This window comes from Hyalella azteca, unplaced genomic scaffold, assembly GCF_000764305.2.
Source record: "Hyalella azteca isolate HAZT.00-mixed unplaced genomic scaffold, Hazt_2.0.2 contig8765, whole genome shotgun sequence".
NCBI classification, from domain to species: domain Eukaryota; kingdom Metazoa; phylum Arthropoda; class Malacostraca; order Amphipoda; family Hyalellidae; genus Hyalella; species Hyalella azteca.
The window spans coordinates 1-17116 of record NW_025938850.1 but is presented as its reverse complement, the minus strand read 5'-3'; the positions used below and the strand labels follow the sequence as shown (position 1 = coordinate 17116).

The 17116-nt window shown below is 38.8% G+C and overlaps 1 protein-coding gene across 1 annotated transcript; it reads right to left on the bottom strand.

Moving 5' to 3' along the window:
* Window positions 1–1526: 1526 nt before the first annotated feature.
* On the bottom strand, window positions 1527–16527 carry LOC108675565 (receptor-type tyrosine-protein phosphatase F). Its single transcript, XM_018163591.2, has 10 exons — window positions 16360–16527; window positions 15487–15609; window positions 14959–15100; window positions 6129–6529; window positions 5514–5687; window positions 4821–4949; window positions 4250–4395; window positions 3952–4087; window positions 3672–3753; window positions 1527–3250 (listed from the first exon to the last, which is right to left on the bottom strand). Exons 1-9 carry the CDS (start codon window positions 16525–16527, stop codon window positions 3685–3687), a joined length of 1488 nt encoding a protein of 495 aa, XP_018019080.2. The 3' UTR covers window positions 1527–3250; window positions 3672–3684.
* Between the last annotated feature and the right edge of the window lie 589 nt (window positions 16528–17116).

Genomic DNA, 17116 nt, shown 5'->3' with positions numbered 1-17116 from the left:
TGGTGCTGCAGCTGCAACGAAGCGCTGTAGTGCATTCGGGCGAAATTTTAGCTTTGTTACACGTTTAGAACAGGGAACGTGATTTATGTCGCAATAAGTCGTTACATTTATAGGCCCGTTATCGCTATCATATTTTTTAGAATTCCATGTCAGACTACATTAGGAATTTTGTCAATCGTACCACAATATTATCTTGACCTGTATATATTTCAATTTTGTAGAACTTGTTTGGACAACAGAAGATAACTTGTAATCTACAATGCCTGTCACCAGGCAGTGCACAGCCATGCCTATATCAAGTAGTTCCATACCAACATCATAGTAAACTGAATATTAATATAAACTTGTTGGCCCAGCATGTAAAATCGAACGTTCATCTATTGCTGGTTCTGCCAATTACATATCAGTCATTTATCTTATGATACGACTCTGCAATTTTTTCATGGAGCTAAAGGGATTTATTTTTTGCTACCACGTACTCTATCAAGTTTGTCAATGGTTTTTGTCACGTACGTAACTGATTTACTAGTTGGGTACAACGAAAGCTAAAAAAATCGTAAAGTCAATTCGCATTTTGTTCCATGCTATGACTTAACAAACTAAAGTACGCGTGAACAAACATCGGCGCCATATGATGAGCGGGAGATGGCAATAGCTCGTTCAATTAACAGCGTCTGTCCACAGAAGCCTAGCCAGGTGAATTTTTCGGTGTGATTATTTTATATTCGGCCTATCCGTAATTTTGTATAAAGCCGCTGATTGCAGTTAGGTGACCGAAAGGCACCTGAGTCACCCCTAAGCCGACTGTCTATCCTCTACGGCGGCCCCTAATGGAGCGAAAAATTCGAATGGGTTATTAGAATAGAATAGAAGAATAGAAGTGTCGGCGTTGAAGAAATAGGCCCATGGCCTGTTGCCGATTCTTGAACTTTTCGTCTTTCACTTTGATTCATGCGTTTATTTCTTACATTATTTACAGGCCTGGTTCTATGGACATGACTTCTTACTTGTCTTCCAGCTCCGCTGACTTGTCTTCCAGCTCCCTATTCCAGCTCCCTCTATATGTCTATTATTCGGCATCAAATGCTCCCTCCCTTTCCTCCCAATTGGTAAGGGGGAGGGAGAGGGCATTTTTAACGCACTTTTCAGATTCGGCTGTGTCTATGCCGAAGCTATCAGGCGCAAAATACGCGCGCCCCACGAACGCCCCAAGCTCACTCGGTCTGTGACCGGATTCTAATCGGACTTTTATTTCGCTCGTACAACCAGAGCGTAAAGCGGACCGCTAATTAGCGTAAAGCCGCTAATTTACGCGTTGGGCGAGCTGAAGGCGTCTTTAATTGAGAACCTAGCCATCCTCAAAATTTTGATAGGGTAACTTGTCAACAGGTTAAATTTATCATCAGCTGTAAGCATAATTAATGAGTTTTATAAAATATTTATTAACAAAATTTCTTCTCGATAAATCGCAGTAGTAAATTTGTCAGTTATTTAATTATGTGAAAGGGATTCGGTACACGTTTGAAATGTTGATGATTTATTGAATTATTGAAATAGTCCTGAACGCCTTAAAACTAAAGTTAAAGACATAGTTAAATACTGGTTCTCTTTCCGCAGATTTAAGTTCGTCATGTAGGCTGTCGAGCTCGATAGGTGCAAGAAATTATCAAAATTGCATTCAACAAATGAAACAAAAAGGAAAACAAAGAAACTGACTGGAAAAAACGACTTACATAAATGAGAGAGCCGTTAGAATTAAATAAAATACAATTGTTCTTACGTGAAAATGATATTTTAACTGTGATTATGCGCATACAGTCCCATTTAAATATGTCTCTTAATATGGTCATTCAATATTGTAGAACATTAAAGGAGACGCTACATAATTACATGCAAACTCATAAATATTTTGGAACATAAACTTCCCTAGTGCTTTGCACTAAGTTCACGTCTTACGTGTTGCAGATAGCGCTACCATTCACGCAATGAACCTGCAATGTGTTGTGTCTCGTGACGCTCAAGCATTTGAAGCTGGCATAAAATTTTTAGTCAGGGGAATTAAGGTTATGATAATAGTAATATTCATCTTTTTGTCAGTTCATATCTTTGAAACATAGAATTAGAACTTTTTCAACATTTTATAGCGAGTTTATTTTTTTCTCAACAGTTTTTTTGCTCAACGACTCATGGCTGGTAGCCGGGGTAGCTCAGCAGGCCTCCGTGTTGGCATTCAGCAGCAGTGGTCAGAAAAACGTTACAATAAACGATAGCAAATTTAACTTCGTCACTAAACTAGACTCGATTTAATCAATCGTTATCAGTGAGATAGAAAGTTAAGAAAATCCCGTCATAATTGGACCTCATTAATTTCCCTGCATAATTTTCTTCCTCAGATCACAGTATATTAAGATTCATTCGTTGAATGAATGTTGAAAACGTATAAATGTCACTTGATTGTTTGAGCAGCAAATTTTTTATAAGTTTAATAGCAACGGAAATGCCATAAAAAATTAACATTACCTCTATAGATTTCGCTTCAGGATCCAGCTACCACATCGTCATTTCAAAAATTCTAGAATACAGGGACGATTGAATCTAAAATGTGCGAAAAATACGTTAAATCTAAATTAGCAAGCGAATTACGTAGCAAAAAAAAACAGACAAACTCATCTATTTAAAATTTCGAGTAGTGGAAAAAAACATAAGTGGTCAAACAAACTAGGCTTCGATTTTAAATATACAAGACGTATAAAATTCGTGAAACGAAAGTGCTAATTAACGCACCGAGAGTGAAAACTAAAAATTTAAAATCTCCTTATGCATTCAGTCGAATGCGAGAGACGCACTGAAATATGTCCAGTTCAGTAACTCCTTACTTCATGGCCCGTCAGTCTAGAATACAAAGTGCTTGACGTTATGCCTACATACGGCGACGCTTATCGAGCATAAATGCATTTATAAACTAGTTTAGAGTCTTAAATTTGTCTTGAATCATAATATGCATCTCAGCATGTAAACAAAACGTGTATAAACTTGGTTACAATTCATGCCAGACAAACATCAAATAATTTTTAAAATAAATGCGTCGCACAGACTTGAAACAAAAGTTACAGCTTTCAAGTCTCTATCTGGCACAATTTAGTCACAAGCAACGACTAATTAGTCCAGCAACGAAGACGATGACCGTCGCAAAGCCCAGTTCTTGAAAGTCGAGTTGCCCTCCAGTGACGTCAAACCCACTCCACCTTGGCTGAAACATATACAGATATTTCGATGTTTCCTACGCACTGTCTTAATTTTATTACGAAATTTGATTGGCATACGTATCAATTTTGAAAAGCACCACAGGCAACATTTTTTACGGTTTGTTTGATGTAAAATTCAGATCTCGGGTAGTACGGAAAATGCTATTTCTTATAAGCTTTATATATAAATGCATACTTCGTAAGTTTGACTAAAACTGGATCCTAAAACCTCTAGCAATCGTTTTCTATTTCACAGCATCCCAGCCATGTGAGTTTCAAAAAACGATAGGAAAATTCTCAATAATCAGAGAACTTCAAGCCTAAATTATTTTACTATTCAATATCATTTGCGTCTGAATAAATGTTCAAAATTACAAGAGTATTTTTCATTTCGTTTAAATTCCGAGTGCCACGACGCAAACTCACTGGGTTTTTGCTGTCAGTTTTGGTACACGCGGAAGTCGCTGAGGTAAGTCCTGGCTGCCTGAAGCATGCACTGCAGCTGCGCCTGATAAATGGGGCAAGATCAGGAAAATTAGGGATATGATAATAGAAAGTCACCTCTTTTGTCAGTTCATATGTTTGATTTTTTAACTGTCTTAGCTGTGATAAGCTCGATGCTTTAAATTAGTATGAGGAATGTAATTATTTGGAGAGAAGTTAGGCAAATGATTTATCTTGATTTGCCGGTAATTATGTTATTCACCTCATTGATGATGAACTGCTGGCGGTAGCGGCGCAGCTTGACGGCGGTCCTGTAGACGTCGACGTCCTGCCGCTCCTTCAGCCTGTCGACGACGCTCAGGACGCCCGCTGCCAGGCCACAGGCAGTCACGCCATCCCTGCAATGAAGACATCTTTCCTTCATCACATTTTGTTTGCGAATCAAAGATAATGGCGGGTGTTTTATCCTCCTGTATGAACCTGAAGTCGTTCCCTCCGTCATACAATAATTATTGATATAATAATAATGTGAAGGTAAGAATACTAATGCATGCTCTCACCCGCAGACGAGCACAGTGGGCCCTGCAGACTTGTTGGGTGAGCTGCAGCAAGTGTCGGCAAGGCGGACCAAGGAACTGACGTCAAGAGGACAGGCCATCCCGCGAGGCCAGTCCATCACCTCGTACACTAACACTGCAGCTGATGTCTGAGGCAGAAATTGAGTAACATCTTGATTTGTGGTATAGTTTTCGCTTCATTTTAGCAAAAAGTTTGCTTCTCTTTTTCAGAGTACAGAATTTTTTTCAATCCATTTAGGAGAAAATATATAAAAAGAAATAAATTATTCCCAAGTATTAATAAGATTATAAATATACGAGATAAATTCTTCGTACAAGAAAGAATAGGCTAATAGTGCAACTTATGTCTAATGCATGAAATTCAAACAAAGTTTTACTGTACAAGATACCAAACTATTAGCAACATATACAATACCACATCACGGTGCAACAAGTGGTCCGTGGTTTACCAACAAAGATACAAAATTAAATTTGGTTTGCTACCGAATTTTTTTTCTCTTACATTACATTTAGCCCAACAGTTATTGTTCCATTACACAAGCATTGATCTCACCGCGCCGACTGCGACTGAAACGCGATGGCAAATGAGGTGAGAAGCCGCGGCCATCTTGGCTACCGTCTTCACCTCCACCGTCGCCGCTCTCAGTGTAGCGCCGACTGGAGGGAGCAGCTCGGGGAAGTTCTGAAATAAGCAAAATGAAAACTACTGCTTCTATCAGAGTATGTTGGAATAATTAATAGGAAGAAGAAAAAGATAGATACATGCAATACTTGAATGGCAAAACCGCAATTTAAGGGTCTGAGTCTGAAGGATTAAAAGTCAAACTCATAATCAGTGGACGTTGGAGCATTTGCCTGAAGCATCGGTGACAACAAATAAGAGTATTTCGCCGGTAATTCAAATTTTCGTCCGCATACAAACTAATTGTTTGCATTTCATTTAGATGTTATAAAAAAATTTTATTCGATCAAATCGAATTTAGTAAATCTATAGATTATTGTTCATTGTAAAGGTAAACCTAACACCAATCGGGGCGTTATCACGGACACAACCCAATTTTTTGTTCTGTCCGAGGTGCAATTAAGGTCTTCAATGCTTCTTCAGGCTTCACACACTGAAAGGAACGCATCCAGTCATTGATGTGAATATCCTGCCATCCTGCATACAACAACCTGCCAAAGTACGGCCTGCAGAGTCTCCTTGGAAACTTGAGAACACAGCACGTTACACCATGACTGCCTTCACCTCATCGTACAGCGCGTTGAGCACCACAACAGCCGGGGTTTTTTGAGTGAGCACCAGGTTCCAGAAATGCTCCAAACGGCCTGGAAGTGGATGTTCCGTGACGATGTAGGCTCGATTTTTCTGGAGTCCATCGAGTAGTATTGCGTTGATGTACTGAGGTTGTCCGATAGCGTTCTGTTATTAGGGAATATAGAATTATATTGAATAATTTCAATAATAATAATTAATAATTATAATTATTAATTATAATAATAATTAATAATAATATAATAATATTATTATTATATTATAATTGAATTAGAATAATTTTATTATCGTATCATTTTTATCGTATGTGTATTGCTCGCAATACTTTCATTTTACTATTAGAGTTTATCGCACTTCAGGTGTTGATAATTTCCGTGAAAGAAGTACAGGTGTAAAAACTCGCTGTGCGTGTATTTATTGAACCTAACTGCATGACAATACATAAGTGAGTTACACGAGCAACAGATACCTAGTCAGCAACACTGTTCAAGGAAGTTCGAAAAATGGGAAAATGAAGCACTGCAGCATATGTACTAAGAAAATCTTTTTCTACCCTTGGATGATTTAATGTTTGATAGCTACGCTCACCTGAATGGAGATTCGATATCTGTCTGCCGGCCAAACTTCGGGTGAACGGTTGAACGCGGTGCACTGTTTCGAACCCGCTTCTGAAAACGTTAGCGATGACGGCAGAGTATTAACTCCTGCAAACCATTCGGGGCATTTTTGCAGGAGCTGCAGAAATTTTCCATGTAATTCGTTTTCGCTTGTTACAGTTTTGAAACCAAACAAGAGCTCGTCCAGCAGCTGGAGACAGAGTTGGAAGCGTTGGGGGCTGTCGACAAGACAAGCTCGTTCCTGCAGCACACCTTCTAGTACTGCTATAACGTCCAGTTTTCCGGAAGCCAGTAGGTGGTCGTAGCAGATCATGGTGTAGATCACTGCGCCGGAACGACCAACCCCCGAGTTGCAGTGGACTACGGCGTGCACTGGTGACGAGTGAAAAGCGTGCGTTAGAGGGGGCATGTCGGTCAAAAAAGCCTTCTTATTTTCGAACGGATCATTATGAAACTTGGTACAAATATGAAAAATAGAAATCAAAGACTTTTTGTTCATATAAATTTTCCGAAAAAACGAATGAAAACGTGAAATGCATAGAAAACGGCAGAAAAAATGTACTACCTCCTCCTAGGACTTTCAAGCTACAACATCGAGAGACATATCACTCGATGCGTAAAGACCATATCTAAAGATCATCCGTTAATTTATTGGAATTATTATTATTCTTTATTTTTCTGATTGAATTTAATTATAACCCTTCCCCCCCTTTTTCAATATATAAGCAAAACAAAAGAAATCGAAAAATGACCGGATTATCTCTACCCTGTCCGAATTTACGCGCGGCTGTCGTTCCGGTTTCGGTTGCGACTCTCGGATTAGAGATGAATCAGATCCCTGTCAAAATTTTCGTGCCGATTAAGGTCGTTTTAGAGGAACTATATTCGGCTTAGGGGTGAATCAGGAGCAAGTCGGCCACGTAGGGTGTTTTGCTTCTATTTACCAGCCTCTTTTGGAAGTCAATTGCCCGGTAGGCCAAATCTGCGTAATATGATTAAAAAGAGCAGCTGGTCAAGCTTCGTCATGATGCCCATGGTCAAACGCTGATGACGCTACCGCAAGATGGGGCTGGTCAGAGTCTGAACAATGGTAAACGCACGAACAATCGAAGTTCCCGCCATACGGGGGTATGCGAGTATGTGCATGGGGGTCTACCTCCCGCACCCCCCATCCGGACAGAGCATTAACCGTTGCAGTAAAGGCGCCAGTTTAGATCGAACCGTGACTCGATCAGTACCTAGTGAAGAGTGCTCATTGCTCAATGCTTATCGAAAAGGTACTATTATAGTTTTGTCTCATTCAGAGAGCTTTAAACAATTTGATGCTGTCAGAGAGCTTTAAACAATTTCCTTAAATTATGACGTATTTGACTGGAAAATTTAAATTATGAAGGAAAATTTGTTAAGTTTTCCCACGAGTATTTTATTGATAAGATGTAGTTGTATGGTGTATCTTTCACCATCACTTCTTTCAAAACGCAGCAATCATACGATGCAAGTTCTTTTTTCGACAATAAGAGAAGATTTCATGCGGAATATGCTCTAATGCGGAATATGCTCTAATGCGGAATATGCTCCTGTTCATATGCTTAAGGTTTTAATTTCTATAAATCAACGCGTCAACTGGATTAAGTGTAGTCGGAACTCGAAAGCTCACCTTTGCCTAGGATGCTAGCCTACCTAACCGACTGACAACACTCGACACTACTGGGCAGTGGGCGGGCCAGCTGAACAAGATGGAACAGGTTGCAGAGCGTATACCGATTATTCGCAAGTAAGTTAGTTGCTTTTCTTCCGTTCTATCTACTCTATTTCGTTGTATCATCAGGCTTCATCATGGAGTTACATTCAAGTATAAGGATGAATTTGGTTATTTCTGAAGTGCAGTTGATAACTTAGATGCTTGTAAAGAACTACATGTGAAAGTCAATAACAAATGTCATTGCAGCAGCTGACGATGGATGCAGAAAGATCCTCACTTGCTAAGAACTGTGAACAACTGAAAGCTGCAATCAAGTTAGTGCCGTATCTAGATTTTGTTAAGATTAACATGTGCTACTCCGTTCTATTGTGTGATCTTTCGTCAATAAACGCAGAAATTCGAGGCCCTTGCAGAACTGTTTGCTCTATAGAAATTTAATGTGACGAAAGTTGCATGAAATGAAACGGCAAATAATTCAACGATTATTTTAAAAACAACGATGTTCATTCAGTAGGATACATGGATTTAATAGGAGAAATTGGCTTGACTTGCATTACCTCGAATCAGGGATACCTTTTGATGTATCAATTGAATTTTTTTATTTGCGATTATTGCCCTCATTTCTAACCACGCCATGTCATAAAAGTTACTAGCTGTAAACGTCTTTGCATGAAATTGAGCCTCTGGTGGACTGCTCTGATCTTAAAACTGAGCCAGTAGTGCAATATAGACTGCATATATATATATATATATATAACGTACAGAGATTGAAATGCCCCCTCCCTTCCCCCATAAGGGGGGAAGGGAAGGGGCATTTTTTAAAGCATTTTTCATATTCGGCCGTGTCTGTCCCGAACGTATCAGGTACCAAATACGCGCGCCCCACGATCGCCCCAAGCTCGACGAGTAATTTCACAAGATTCCATTTCGGCGCTTATTTCGCTACGGCAACCGGAACCTAAAGCGGACATAGAGCTTCTAATTTACCCTGCCATAAGAACTTGGGGCGTCCGTGTGCCAGCGGCTGACAGGTCTTCAAATTTCGATAGGGATGGGAAATTGCCGCTTCTTCTATTTTGCGTCCAAATAGGAGCTATTTTGGGTAGTTTCATGGGGACAAATATAAGGGTCAAATGACACGAAATCAGCGGCTGGTCAGGCCACCATTAGATTACCCTGCTCAGTAGCTGGCATGAGTTTCTAGCGCGAGCGTGACAAGCCCCTGCCTTTAGTTGTGGCGCTGCATGTGCATTAAGCATGGGTGCGAACTTATCAACACGCGAGTGTTTCAACACTCTTGCATTGTGTGTACGTCAACATGCTTATGTTGCGTTACCTTCAACACGCTTGCATCGAGTGCGTGTTGCTCACGCGTACGTTCGCGATGTGATACGACGGAACGAAAGGAGAGTCGACTGTAACATGTAGCATGGTGAGTTTAGCCTGTGATGAACAAACCCATGCACCTACTTTTCAAGACACCTATTTATAACATGGCACTTCTTCATATTATACCCACTTCTTAGTCACATCATCGAGTGTGAAGAATAAATTGAAGCAGATACTCGATCATATTAAGAAATCTATAACTTATTCTAATCTATGAATATGATAAATAACGCAGAAGAATACCGCAATTCTCTTTTACTCAATCTACTAATTACATTAAATTTTTGTATAGATTCCCAGAGGTCGCTTAACACACCGGAAGAAGAAACGCCATAATTAAAGTTGCGGGAGTTGTTAATTAACTGAAAATCGAATCAATCCGATGAGTGTAAGAATGAAAGGTGAACTTGCATTACGTGCGCTCAAACATGTATGCGCCGCTTGTGCTCCAATTCACAGACCATAATCTACTCGATAATTGTACATGCAATACCAGTCAAGCTCCAACGGGACAGGTTTACATGCTTCTTTAGTTCAAGTGCGCATCGAACAGAGCTTTCAGTCATACAGCTATTCCTAGCTCTCACCATGCGGGGGTATGCGGGGGTCTACCTCCCGCACCTCCCGCAAAGCGGTCGTTGCCGGAAGTCAGCATTAAGCTTATAAGCTAGACGCAGACGGCACGGCAGTCTGAATGTAACAGTGGAGAGGGGCGTACGAAAGAGTGATTAATGCGTTTCAAAAAATTGTATTACTTTTATTTCCTTCAGTGAGCTTTAACATTTTGATTGTAAAGACCATTGCACTTGTATACACTGAACAAGATAAAAATTAATATTTTGAGTGTTTGTGGAAGTTCAAGCCCACGAAATAATGACTTCACTAAGAGAAATGTTCAGCTTTGGGCATATGTCTGCTTGAGAGGCGACAGAAGTAGCTCTTGCAGATATGTGTGCTTTAAGTTGGAATTTCCATCATCCCCACGGCCGACAGCTTAATTATTGAAGATTATATAAGAACGATCGTCGTAATTTTCGGGAGCCTCTAAAGGCAAGTCCAGTGCGGTACAAGAACATTCTCGATGCGGTAGCTGTGGTATCGGTGTGAACTATCGCGTACAAGCAGGCTGGGATTAGCTACGTGTTCAAACGCGATTCCATTTGTGAGCAGGGTTGGTGATTTTTTTACTTTTTTAAAAGAAATAAAAGAAATAAAAAATCAACGATTTCTTTATTTTTGCATAATTTTTTATTTATTTGATTTTTTTTATTTCTCAGTTTTTTATCTTTTTGAAATGTTATTTTTATGTTGCAATTAGCATTTAGCCTACACAACATTAACAGTATATGGATCATAATGGATGGCTAAACAGGGCACTTAATGCCTTCAAGAATGGCCAAGGTGGTGTTTACCACTTCGGGACTTTTGGGTAAACAATTATTGATAAGTCTATTCATTAGCTTTGTAAAGTTTGCATGAAGCAAGGTAACGAGCTAAATATTGACCATTTAACAGGCTTCAATATACAAAAACACTTCAGGAATGCGGATCTTCTAAACATTGAAGAGTCATATAACAGATAGGTTGCTGATAGCACAGTGCACAACACTATCAATAGATTTACTAGTTTTTTGTCCTATAAATCTATCAGACTCTACCCTCTTAACACACCGACTAGTAGTGACTTAGTGACTGACTGCAATATTCCCATTTGATTCAGACCAATAAACCAATACTGAACATAAACTGAAACGATAAATAAACAAACCTCAAACGTCGTGAAACGAGACTTACGTCATGAGAAAAGCTAACACTGTTTAAAATAAACATGTGCACGATTCGAACATTTTATTTCCATTCACTGCATTTAATTTCTTTATATATAATTTTATAATTGTAATTGTTTTGTTTTCAGTTTTAAATTCACATATATAGAGATTGAAACTTAATATTTTAATTAAAATGCTCATATTAGGGTTGAAAATTTTTCTAATTGCTTAAAAGGTCAATACAATCTCAACCTCTCAATATATAAGCTAGCTAACACATTTAAATTGTATATTGTAATTAATATATAACCAGAATGTTCCCTTGCCCCCTACATTTTAATATAAATATAGATAAACTAAACCCTCTTACATCCCACGATGTCTCATTCAATGTGCTCAAGCAGCGTCTTCCATTAAGGTGGGACTTGGCGTCAGGGAAAATCGGAGCAGCCGTTGCCGAGTTATGATGGAAAAAGTAAAAATTTTATGTCGCTCTGGATTTTCCCGGTAGTGAGTATAAAGTTGTTCGGATACAAGTATCAATACGCGTACTGAGAGCGCGGGGTAAAACCGGGGGGACCCCGAATTTTACTACAACTGCAACAAGTAGTCAAATAGTTAAAGACTACTTATAGCCTTATTAGAATTAGGTAAGCTGCTATCTATATACAATGTATTGCAACACTTGATGCCTCTGTACCAAAAACATACAATTCATTGGAACCCAATACACACTAAAGGCAACAGGTTTATATTCTAATTTGTCATAGTATATTTTTGATTTTTATTATTTTTTCAGTTTTCTTGTCTTGGTGAAATGTTATTTTTTATGTTGCAACTACTAACAATACCAGTATATGGATCATAATGAATGGCTAAAAAGGGAACTTATTGCCTTCAAGAATGGCCAATATACTAAACCACGAATATAATACCTCAAAATACTTGAATAATACCACTCAATACATTTAAATATATAAAAAATAAAAAAAAATAGGATAAAAAATCATGATTTTTATAAAAAAATCAAATGATTTAATCACATGATTTAATTAGTTTGACTTAATCATTGCCAACCCTGTTTGTGAGCCACTTGTTTGATTTCACATTACTATCGGATATTCCGTCATAATTTCGGTTATGAATCCAAGAATTTAGAGTGCAGTTGATAGTTTGAAAGCTTGAAACGAATTTTAATTAGAGCTCAACACTTCCAATGCAAAAATGCAATTGTTGACTCCTTTGAAGTGTGATCGGGTGGCTCCTTACTGCAATCATGCTACTTGCTTTGTCAAGATTAACACTCACTTTTCTATTGTGTTGTCTTCCTTAATTAAATAATGACGTATTTGACTGGAAAATTTCAATTGTGAAGGAAAATTTGTTAGTTTTTCCTTAGAGTATTTTTTTAAGATGTAGTTGTATGGTGTATCTTTCACCATCACTTCTTTGAAAACACAGCATTTATACGATGCAAATTATTTTTTCGACAATAATAGAAGTTTACAGCTTGAGGAATATGCTCTACATCAGCTGTTATTTGATCGGTTCGTTGCAATACTTCTCAAGTTCTCGTCGGCAGGCGACATTCATCATGACTACGCATTTGTGTGTTCAAGATTTTGGCAGCGGTAGAAATTTTCAACTTTGGGCATGTTAACACGAGCATGTTATTTAAGCTGCTCCTGTTCATATGCTTAAGGTTCTAATTTCTAAATCAACACGTCAACTGGATCAATTTGTGGAGTCGAAACTCGAAAGTTTATCATTGCCTACGACTACGATGCTACCTAACCAACAGTCGACAGCACTGGGCGGGCCAGCTGAAGACGATGGAACAGGTTGCAGAGCGTATTCCGATTATTCGCAAGTAAGTTAGTTGCTTTTGTTCCGTTCAATCTACTATATTTCGTTGTATCATCAAGTTTCATTATGGAGTTACATTCAAGTATATGGATGAATTTGGCTATTTCTGAAGAACTACAAATTATACGAGGATAGATTCAGGAAATTTCAATCGAGCTCAGCAATATTGGAATGGAATTAGACGTTAGAAATGTTTATATTCTTCATTTTTCCGAAGTTGCAAGCTGTATTTTCAGACCCCGGTAAAATTTTTTGCTAGACGAATGGTTTCTTCAACGAAAGAACTGTTCAGCTTTGGGCATATGTTTGCATGCTTGAGCTTATTTCTCAAGCAGAAGATAGCTTATGAACTATCGCTTACAAGGAGCCACTCTGTGGGCAACACATTTGATTTGAGGATTTCCATAACTATCGTATATCCTGGTATTTATTTGATTGTCTCTCCAGGAATTTAGAGTGCAGTTGATAACTTTAATGCGTGAGAAGAACTACATGTGTTATGAAGAACTACATACTACTCAATACATTGCAGCAGCCGGCGATGAATGCAGAAAGATCATCATTTGCTATGAACTATGAACAACTGAAAGCTACAATCAAGTTAGTGCCATAACTCGATTTTGTTAAGATTAACATATGCTTCTCGATTCTATTGTGCGGTCTTTCGTCAATGGACGCAGAAATTCGAGGCCCTTGCAGAACTCTTTGCTCGATAGAAATTTAATGTGACGAAAGTTACACGAAATGAATCGGCAAATAATTCAACGGTTATTTAAACACAACGTTGTTAATTCAGTAGGATACATGGATTTAATAGGACAAATTGGCTTGACTTGCATTACATCGAATCAGTGATATTGATGTATCGATTGAATTTTTTATTTGCGATTATTGCCCTCATTTCTAACCACGCCATGTCAAAATAGTTGCTAGCTGTAAACGTCTTTGCATGAAATTGAGCCTCTGATAGACTGAGCTCTGATCTTAAATTTAAGCGAGTGGTACTATATAGACTGCATATATATAACGTACAGAGATTGAAATGCAATTCCCTTCCCCCCATAAGGAGGGAAGAAGGGGGCATTTTTATAACGCATTTTTCAGATTTGGCCGTGTCTGTCCCGAACGTATCAGGTACCAAATACGTGCGCCCCACGATCGCCCCAAGCACGACGGGTATTTCACAAGATTCCATTTCGGCGCTTATTTCGCTCCGGCAACCGGAACCTAAAGCGGACATATAGAGCTTCTAATTTACACCGCTAGAAGAACGTCCTTGTGCCAGCGGCTGACAGGAATAAAAGTTTAGATAGTGTAGAGATATTTCTTGCAAATCGAATGGTATATCTCTCAATGCTGTAGCTTGAAAATCATAGGAGGAGATCGATTTTTAAGATGGCGTATTTGGAAATTTTAATTGTTCAGGGGAGCTAATAAAATCAAATTTATTGAAAAAAGAAGAATATGCCAAAAAAGTGCTTGATATTGTAGCTCATGCTTTCCCATTGCCAATTAGTTTCATTTAGGGTAGCAGCACGCGTCTTTAGACTTATTCTTGAGCAGTTTAACGTGCATAATAAGCTTTAAATGTGATTTTTTCGTTATTTATACATTAAAACATGTTCATGTTGCCTTTATATAAGTTCTGAACGGCCTAACGCAAAAAATTGCATGTAAATCCGTGGTATTTGCTTTCTTGAACGCGCATCGTTTGTGGCTATCAAACGAGTGCAAACACTTTACAATTAACGAGAATAATGATCTGTAAATACAGATTTAATTTAAAGAAGTCTTTGTACATATTGTTAAAAAATGTTTATTTTATATATTTTTAAATTGTTTTACGCCAAACTTAGAGCGTGCACATACATGCGGTTGGCTGCATTAGACGCGCATTTTCAGCAGCTACAAAATGAGCCCAGAAAACGGAGAAGCAAAATTTATCGATTTTTGACCGACACTCTCCCCTTAAAGTGGATCTACGCAAACATTACATTTGTTGGCAATGAACCGCATGCAGCATGCAATAAAATTTGCATCGCCATTGATGAAACGTTCAGTCCACACCAACATACTTTTGGGGTGACTGGAGGCAATGTCCAGAAGCATGCTGGCGAGCGCGAGTGTATCGGATGGATCTCCTTGCTGCGGCCACGCGGCGTAGTGGTAGTGAGTGACGTCACGCAACACAGACTTGCCTTCCACTTCCATCTTTACCTGGTGCAGGGGAACATAAATTGTTACACTGTTGTGAATAAATGAGTTGTTACTTTTCAAGTTACAATAGGAGTCTACAAATGTTATCGCAAGGTCCATCTATTACTTGAACTTGAAGTTGCGAACATTGTTGGATCTTGAACATATAGCTGTGTTTTGTACGCTTTTTGTTTTTGGGTGTACTTTCGGACTGTTAGTTTTCTCTTTTTCCATGCTTTGTTTTTAGGTTTTATCTTTTTCGCGTTGAGTGTGGCAGTGGGTCTCAGACCTTTTTAGTATTGTGTGTGATCTGTGTTTTCTTTTTAATATATTTTTTAACTTGTCTCCCGTCACACGGCGTTACCTCACTGCGCAAGGAACAATAATGAGATGCGTCTGAACTTTACCTGGAGGCGAGAGACGTTGTAGCTCGAGGTGGTCTCGGTAGACAACATCGTGACCATCACAGATACCGGCGGATCTTGAAACATCACCACGCCGTCATAACTGAAGTATTGGCCACAGCTTTCCTGATGAAGACGAAAACCGTTAAAATTTATACTCTGCATTATGATTTGATCATGTAGATTAGTTACGCATCCTTCGAGTCTATGGCAAAATGCCTAATGTTCCAGAACCACATGGAATCAAATGGGATGAAATTAGGTCTACTATCTACTTAGGCTTACTTCGTTTGTATCTTATTAGGTAGTAACAATTACGGCCACAGACTCGCTATTTCATTTACGATTGCCTGCATGGAAATTTGCAGTTAATTCGTGTTGATGGAAATATCGCCAGCGTCGCTTCAGGAAAGACAATGACCAACTGTCATGGTATTCCGATGGCCATGGACCATATTGGGTCTAACACAGCATAGAGATGAGAAATACTCAACTTGGATTGCAGTTAATGTCATAATATTATTGTTGAAAAATTTTTCTGTTTTTTTTTTTTCGATGAGTGAATTGGCGATTAAGTCACGAGTTTACTTAACGAAAATCCAAATCTATTCCTAAGTTAAATTTTTTATCTACTTCTGTCCTTCCATCGGTTCTCAAACTTGGAAATTGATTATCTAATGAATAACGTAATGAGTTCATATGTATGGGATTACAAAAAAGAAACATAGACCAAAGGCCACCATTTCTGAGGCACGAAAATATTAGCCTTTAATCGTCATTCATGGCAAGACAGAAAAACTACATTTGTAAAAGTAGCAAATCAATTTTAGATGCAAACAGTACCAATACAATCATTGTAGACGCAAGGCAACTCACTGCGTTGTCCTCGATGAAGTCCCCAATCATTATGATGACGTTCACTTGCTGTTCGTCGATCATCCTCCAGAAGTCAGGGATCGTGCACAGCTCTTCGCTCTTGGGTCCTTGGGCGGCAATGTAGCGACGGTGGGGGACGGCTCCCTGCGTATCAACATGCAGCCACATACACTACCTTGCCATTGCATCAAAACACAAACTGTCCTCTAAATACAGCGCTAAACTACTGGTTAGTGCACTACACACTGAGAGAAATTTTTGCCTCCAAAAGCGAGTCATCCACAGAAGTGGGTCATAGTGACCCACTTGCTCCACTTCCCGCAGCATAAGCCGCAGCTAAACGGAACATGGGTCAGCGGATCATCGATGATCGATATGACTCAGTTCGCCAAGTGCCTTCCTTGAACGCGGTTCATATATACGCTCATTGACTCCACTGATATTGCCTTATATTTCGTGATGGTGTTAACATAATTCGTGTGTAAACAGAGAATTAGTGCATTGGCTATAAGTAGAAAGAAAAATATTGACCGTTGTCAATAAATATAGGTAAATATTTACAGGCAGTGAGAGTTCCCGACTTCCCGCCCTAGTGCGACCATTTGGCGTCTGCTAGTCATACCGCTAGTTCCTAGATCACAAAAATATGTACTGCCGCTAGTGTGTATATGATCGTTCTATTTGTGTTAAAAACAACTTAATTTTTACAGTATCATTATTTTGCAACGTAATAAACATATAGAGTTTATTTTCGACT

Coding starts and splice junctions, on each gene's coding strand:
- LOC108675565 (XM_018163591.2), bottom strand. CDS start 16,527: ATGTGGCTGCATGTTGATACGCAGGGAGCCGTCCCCCACCGTCGCTAC. Junction 15,610..16,359: donor ACTTCATCGAGGACAACGCA/GTGAGTTGCCTT, acceptor CGTCTTCATCAG/GAAAGCTGTGGCCAATACTT. Junction 15,101..15,486: donor ACAACGTCTCTCGCCTCCAG/GTAAAGTTCAGA, acceptor CCCCTGCACCAG/GTAAAGATGGAAGTGGAAGG.